The following is a 7,621-nucleotide window of genomic DNA, read 5'->3' on the forward strand; positions in this document are numbered from 1 at the left end:
AGCTCTTGGATGCAGTGCTGACCCCGTTTCTTTTTTCTATGTTGGCTGAGTTTTACAGCACTTTTAACAAAATGTTTAGAGTTTTACTGTGAGTGTATGGTATTTCTGTCTGTGACATCAGAGTGCATTCAGGACACTGGGTTTCATACAAAAAGACTATTTCAGGAGGTATCTTAAGGCCTGCTTGTATTGGCACCATTTTCAAACAAGCATCCACAGGTTAGACTGTGTATATGACTAAGCCAACTGGCATCACAGCAAACGAAAGAAGAAGGATAATGTTATGTTGTTTGTCATGTTTCCAAGTGTTAAAACATTTTGTTTTATAAGGAAAATGATGGGGACAGAAAACACCCACCATTTCTGTAAAACCAACATAGAGGGGAAGATCTGTACTCTAGGACACCCAAACACTAGTGCAACCAATGGCACTGCATATGAAGATGTTATGGTAGCAACAATCATGTGTTCTCCACTGTGGAAAGAACCATTGCTAATAAAACAGTTTGCGTGGGACATAAGTGGTCTGGTAGCACCACTAGTGTTGACACAATTAAGAGGGTGTAGGCTGTAATATCAAAGAGCTCCAGTGATTGTTATGTTTCAAATGCTCAGTGCTATAAACCACAGAGAAACTGTGGAGGAACGCAGTGATCTAGTCCCAACGGCATCACACCAGCTAAAAGGGTGTCGGCCTCACTATCATCACACCGTGGTAACTGTATGACCATGTCTCCAAGGCTCCAATCCAAACAACTCTTTGTTCAATAGCATTTCTTTTTTATTAGATGCTGGAGAGAGATGGGAATAAGCCTCACTCATTCAGAATGATGAATACAATAAACAAAAAGGACCTGGAGGAGCTGCTGCAGAGACATGTACCTGGTGATTCCTGTAGATTTTCCTCTATTTTGTTACTTAAATTCACACACACACACACACACACACACACACACACACACACTCATTCCCATTTACATCCAATTTATGGACCACTACATACATTCACTCTCAGTGAAGTGAGTTTAACCTTCCACTTTTCTCTTCAGATGAATATTTATCACACCCACTCTTTGCACCAACGGCTGCCCACAGTATCTAGAAAATAGATAGTTTACTTTTTTGACTTATGACCCCTTAAAATGGTCTACTTATCTTCTACATACCTATCATTACAAGGCATGTTCTCACTGTGGACAACAGTTTATAGCAGTTAATTTTAAATAATTACCATTATTATTTATTATTATGTCATTATTTTTCCTTTTGATTTGTTCCACTCATTTATAGAGGCTCTTTGAAGAGGTAAAAAGATCCAGTATTTCACGAGAAAATAAAGAAAAAAATAAAGAATTAGTGGTGTGACAAAGATTTTTCGTTTTCTTAATCCTGTAATTATCTGGTCACTCCTGTGATTCTTCTTTTGACTCCTTCAGCGCTCTGGCTTAAAAGACAGGACACAACTGGATGCCATCTGTTTTTAACAACATAAATAGGTCCGACGCACCCCTCTAGTCCGTTTTTGCCCCATGTTCTCTGCTTTGGTTTAGTTTGTTTGACAATAAAAACAGCTGTAAGATTTACATCTGCAGCTTACAGCTGCTTGTCAAGTTTATCACTACAAAGTCCAGGACTTATTTCCACTGTGGTCCTTGATACCTCCACCACTGATGTGTGTAATTCACAAGCAGCACCCCATTTTATAGCACATTTATTTTATCACAAGTAGCTCTTTGAAAGGCCACTCCACACCAGAGCTGACTCCAAGAGGAACAGGAGCAAGGTTTACTGTGGAGAACTGGGACAAATCCATCATTTTTCACTCTCAATATGATGTAAAAATAACAGAGAGGGGGGGATGACAACTAACATGGTGGGATTACATAAATGACATAACTGTGTCAGGTGAGTTAAAACTCACAACATCATTAGCATCATGGTCCCAACATCTCAAGCACTCAGTCCCTTCCTCCACTGATACAGATACCGGTTTATCACCATGGAATAAATATTTCAGATGCTGCATAAATATTTTTACAAGAAAGACTGTTTGTGTTTACCACACCCGTCTCTCTTACACTTGCTCTCATTTCTTCTCTCCTCCCTCCTCCCTGTATGTTTTTCTTAAGTTTTTTTCTCACTCTCTGTTTCCTCGTTTCCTCCCCTTCATTTCTGTCCAATCCTCACTTGCACTCTCTACTTATTCAAACCACACCACTTCAACCTTCATGTAATTACAAAGAATGACATATCATTACGACTTTGGCTTTTCTCACAGCATCAGCAAATGTTTGGAATGAAGCCATGTTTTAGACAGACGTGTGACATGCGTCTCGAGTGTTGACGGCAGATGTGTGACAAACAGTGAAAAATGTATTGCGCTAAATGGGTCAACGCCACACAGCTCCACTGAAGATGATTAAGAGAGCGCAGGGGAAAAGTATGTGGAAAGTCAGGTCAAAAAATAGATAACAGACCTCCTTCAAGTCCTTTGACTGTGTCTGTTAATGCTCCTCACTTAAATGATCACATGTACTATATACTAGCAGTGTGTTTATTTTCCAACCTTGCATGACAAACGTGTACTAACCCTGTGCCAGTTTGTGATCCACATTGCAAGTGTATATGTTTGTGTCTGCGTATGCTGTATTTTTGTCTTCCTACCGTCGGCCTCAGTGTGTGTGGCCTCAGGTGAGGGGTTGTCCTGGCCACAGTCTGTTGCACTGTAGATCTGCACCACCAGGAGCCGCTTCAGTGACACCAGGTCAGCATCTTTGAGCCCCGTCTCTAACTGGCGAACAGTGCCCTGCCCTGGCTGGCTGGTCACCACAGTAATCTGTGAATGTAGCAGGAGGAAATGGGAGAAAGCTTCAGCAAGGCCGGAACAAAAGAGACTCAAAGGACATCAACTTAAGTAAGACATATTTTACAGTGAAACCCCCAAATTTAAATGGAATTAATCAAACAAAGGGAAGAAAGAGTACCTCTTGACTGCAGCATTAAAGCCCAACTGCTGGGCCTAACAGGCAGGGATAAAGTCATCAGTGTGCTTCAAACAAAGCGCTTCAGGCAGTGATTGGTCAGGTGTGTGGAGGTGTAAAAGTAAGCAGGGTTTTTTGAAATTCTTTCTTTTTCATTCTTCACTCGACTACTTACGCCATTGTTAAAAATCCAAATCTGTGCGCCTGTATTATCTCTGTTCGTACATGTCATCCTGTCTCACCCTTCTCTATGACAATTTTTATGGTTGGTGATCAGATGGAAGAAGAAAAAAAAAACTAATACTGCTGCTCCTTCCAAACAACGATGAAAAACCTCAGTTTTAATTTTACTAGCGTTAATCACATATCTGTTCCACCCCACAACTCTTTCTCAAAGGCTCACTTCTGAGTTGCTACAGCTGGCCTTATAAGAGATAAAATGTTTCAAGTTGTCATATCTTCTGGAATACAGGCCACAACATCACCACAGCAAAGCATTCTTTGTGTGTGACTGCTGTGTTTCTGTTGTACTTTAGGGACATGACATACTGTAAATAACTGTTATTAAATTAAACACATGATGTAAGAACCACTGTTCTGTTTCCAGTTAACTCCCACCCTAACAGAAAAGTGGCATACCATATGTTATAATGATACAACTTAACACATACTCTAAAACTATGTTTTTCAGAAACAAAACTGCCCATTTTCTGCAACTAAGCTATCGTAATCTCCCACAAACTGGCCCCACAAATGAACAGCTGGCAATGCATTGCAAAATACATAACTATTATTTTGATAATGCAGATTTCTGCAGTAGATTTGATGATGGGAAGAGATTAGTTTTCTTTGGCATTTATATGCCTCATGAAAACTGATGACAAACTAATGTTAGGCTGATATTGAGCGGCTCACTGAATCACATTAACGGTAGCAGTTAATGATGATGTGGCTGAAGCCTGACTCACATCATGGAGGACAAGGCACACACGCATGAACGCCGGAAACGTATGTGAATGAAAACACATATTGTGTAAGCGGATCAGCAATGCACACACAGACACACATACACAGGGCCATGTCTCTGCTTAGCGTCTCGCTGTCTCCTAAGGGTGCTATTCAAATCTGCTGCTGTCGGAAACAGTGGCTCTTAGTGTAATCATCTGTCCAGAGCTTCCTCATAAAGCTGGATGGATTTGAGGAGTCCTCATCAACGGCACAGAGCCTCGTACTCAGAGGACATGTTGCTCAAATTTAACAAGAAGGACAGGGGCTGGCTTATTTCTGAATTGGTTCTCCAAATGCCAAACATTTAAATCTAATAAATGAGATGCTTTCAGTTATGCCAGCTAATATTCCGATTACCCTCAAGTGTAATTGGTTGGCTTCTAAAAGGTTGTATTTGTGTCTCAACTTTTGAGCCTGGAACATGTACAAAGCTTTAGCTCAAAGCTGGATTTGAATTACATAACGTGAATGAACAGTTCTATTAAATGTGTTGCAACCAAGTGATAGCTATGATCCTCTATTGACGTCAACAATTCCATCCACTTGAATCATAATGAAGAAATGTAAATCAGACAAGGAATATTATATCATCAAAATATTTATGGTAAAAATACTTCTGGTCACCCACTTTTGACAGGTTTGCTGCATGGACATGTTTATAACATAATGTTCCATATAGCATAGATTGTACTAAAGTGAGTGCAGCTCAAAGAGTGGTTTAAATACTTCTATGCACTTTTAAGTCATAGCTGATTGGATATTCTAGCAGGAAGGCACTGAAAACTACTGAAGCTTTAGCGGTGTCATTTTTACAACCCGTCCTAGACAGATGGCTCAGCAGCAAATGACTAGAGCCTATTTGCTGCATTTTAAATGTACATGAGCTGATTTTAAATGGACTGTTTGATATAAGATGCGAAGAGTTGTCAGCCAGCAAAATGCACTGTTAACAAAGATTTTTTTAGGCTTTTAAAAATGCAAATTAGATTCTAAATTCAATATGTTTTAGCAACTGCTAAATACACTAAATTGGACCTGAAGAGAGCTCATTTCACAGATCTAAGTGGTGCCTCTTCCCGACAAGTACAAGGCTCGAATATCAAAGGGGTCTATTCATTCTGAGCTGGTTTGCAGCTGAAGAGATGCTCCTTCATAAAAGCTCTGGAGAGACAGAGACAGCCAAATATTAAGTGGAAATGACTTTATTTAGAATTAAGTTCTGCAAAACTGACAAAGTTTTGGGCCTGCTATGCACACATGAGGGCCTGGGTTTGATTCCCAGCATCACTTCTTGTGCCATCATGCTACACAGGGTTGTACAGCAGCATACAAGCCTAAATCTGAGAGCACATCTTTTATTCTCAGTTTTGACACTTGATTTCTCGCTTGAAAAACTAGTGTTCATATGTTTTCAAGTGGATCAAGTAAAAAATAAAAGCCTTCCATTTTAGTTTGAATGTGGAAAACAATGGTGTAAAGCAGGTAAGCAATGGTCTGAAGCTGTGTGTTTGGAAAGTTGAAAAAACATCTTTTTGCCACCTGAAATTTCAAGCAGAACAGCCATTATCATAACCATGTCATGTTTGATATGCGATCAAATCATGATTTAATGCTCACTCGCGTTTCTGAGAGGAGAAACAGAAAATAGGTTTGGCTGTTTTAAAAACACAGTGTACGCAGTAATGAGGTTGCACCAGTCCCAGCCAGATGTTGGCAGTAATGCAGTTTTGCTGTTTGTAGACTGAACTGAGATACCAAAGAAGAGATTAAGTTAATTTAGATGACTACACATCCTGTGGCAGGGGATGTAGCTCACTGTTAGAGCGCATGCTTTGCATGTATGAGGTCCTGGGATCAATCCCCAGCATCTCCAGTTGTTTATTTAAATAATTCTCCCCCTCAACTTGTCTTGAATGAAATACGAACTAACTCTTGTATAGAAGACAAACTTCAGGGCAACTATCTGCTGTCAACCACATCATCTTTCTAGAGCTGTGTGGCAGAGATCCAGTATAGTATTCACAACATATTGTCCGTAGTGTATAATCACCTGAAAAATTACTGGTTCGCCATGTTGCACTGCCATGTTTCTACAGAAGCCCAGAATGGACAAACAAGGGCCTTTGGTGTATTTACATTGTATTTGGTGGCTCGAATACACCGGTTAGAATCAAAAAGAGGAATACCTTCTTGTTATGTGAGAAATGGAGGATGATAGTTATTATTTAGCACAAGAAAAAACAAGGGAGTGTGAATTCTGGTCAGCCACTGCAGCTTGTCTTTCATGCTTGGAAAGGGACGGATGAGCTGAAGGATATTCAGTTGGCTGCAATTTGTAACCTCACTGCACCTTCAAGAAGGATTCAGTTTGCTTGAAACTGAACAAAACTGACAATAATGTCTTATTGTTTAGATGTTTCAATATGGATGAAAATCTTAGCCAGCTCCTTGTGATGAGATACAGTCTTTGCCCATACATTACCAATATGGGGATGTAGCTCAGTGGTAGAGCGCATGCTTTGCATGTATGAGGTCCTGGGTTCAATCCCCAGCATCTCCATTTGTTGTTTTAAGTGGCATTCAAACCCATTTTCCCATTAAATAGAGCTCATTTACCAGACCTTGAATCACTGTGAGTAAACAGTATTTGCTCACCTCCACAGATGTGTTGTTGCTGGCCTGGTTGCCAGTACTGGTGTGTCTGATGTACTGTTTAAGCTGTTGCAGACTGTCCAGCACAGCCTGTCGCAGCAACTCTCCTCCTCTGGCTGCTCCTTTGACACAACCTTCTCCAGGAATAGACCTCAGCTCCTCCACGCAGCAACGCAGCCTTGCCAGGTTACCACGGACCTGCTAAATATAGAGAGGGACAGAGAGGGAAAAAGAATGAAGTGAAAGATAATGTAGGTGACAGAAAGCAACAAAGGGAAGAGGGTTGAGGGTGAAGGGAACATGTAAGCAGTAATAGCTTTTTGAAACACTTCACCTTCATGTGTCTTACCACAAATGGCAGCAGACATTCTTGCTGCCTGCTGATGGCGTACAGACTGAGCAGTGGTATCCTACAGGGTCCATCCAGACTACAGGCCAGGGACAAGAAGTTATCCAGAGCATCACAGAGCACCGGACAGATCTCTGACCAAAAGGGTGGCAGTGCCTCCACGATCAGGACTCTGGCTGGTTGCCGTGGAAATGAGGAGGACCAGTAAACCAAGTTTCCAGAGTTGGAGGAACCTGCTGGCCTCTTTCTGTTGTCCATGGACATCTGAAACCAACAAACAGAAGCCGCTACAATGTGCAATAACAAAGAAAATGGAGTGACGCAACACAATTTTTTGTGATGTACATGATATATTCTGCATTTGAGGTTACCTCTAACACGTCATTTTGAGTCCTAATTTTGCAAGTAAAAATGCAGTACCTGTCTCACTCCTTCAAATAAATGCGCAAATATCGAAAAACCTGACTATACAAGAAAGCAAAAAAGTTCTCATGTTTACAACATATCCATCAAATCTAAGTGAAGTGGGGGAAAACCAGTAAATACTAAAATCACCAAGGAACATAGACATACCTCAGACGCAACCATTGCCCTGTAATGGTAATCAGCCCATGCAGTCAACAACATTAAA

The 7,621-nt window shown here is 40.7% G+C and overlaps 1 protein-coding gene and 2 non-coding genes across 3 annotated transcripts in view; 2 read left to right on the top strand and 1 right to left on the bottom strand.

Annotated features, from left to right (window-relative positions):
- m1ap (meiosis 1 associated protein) overlaps positions 1–7,248 on the bottom strand; it is a 28,498-nt gene extending 21,250 nt beyond the window's left edge. Inside the window, exons 1-3 of the mRNA XM_070855232.1 lie at positions 6,991–7,248; positions 6,645–6,842; positions 2,665–2,836 (exon numbers count right to left, since the gene is read on the bottom strand). Of these exons, the coding sequence (XP_070711333.1) occupies positions 2,665–2,836; positions 6,645–6,842; positions 6,991–7,248 (628 nt within the window). The remainder of the gene's footprint in view (positions 1–2,664; positions 2,837–6,644; positions 6,843–6,990) is intronic.
- On the top strand, positions 5,791–5,862 carry trnaa-ugc (transfer RNA alanine (anticodon UGC)). The gene has a single exon. It is a non-coding gene; the product is annotated as a tRNA-Ala (tRNA).
- trnaa-ugc (transfer RNA alanine (anticodon UGC)) lies at positions 6,478–6,549 on the top strand. The gene has a single exon. It is a non-coding gene; the product is annotated as a tRNA-Ala (tRNA).
- Positions 7,249–7,621: the final 373 nt, after the last annotated feature.

This window comes from Pempheris klunzingeri, chromosome 23 (genome assembly GCF_042242105.1).
Source record: "Pempheris klunzingeri isolate RE-2024b chromosome 23, fPemKlu1.hap1, whole genome shotgun sequence".
NCBI lineage: Eukaryota > Metazoa > Chordata > Actinopteri > Acropomatiformes > Pempheridae > Pempheris > Pempheris klunzingeri.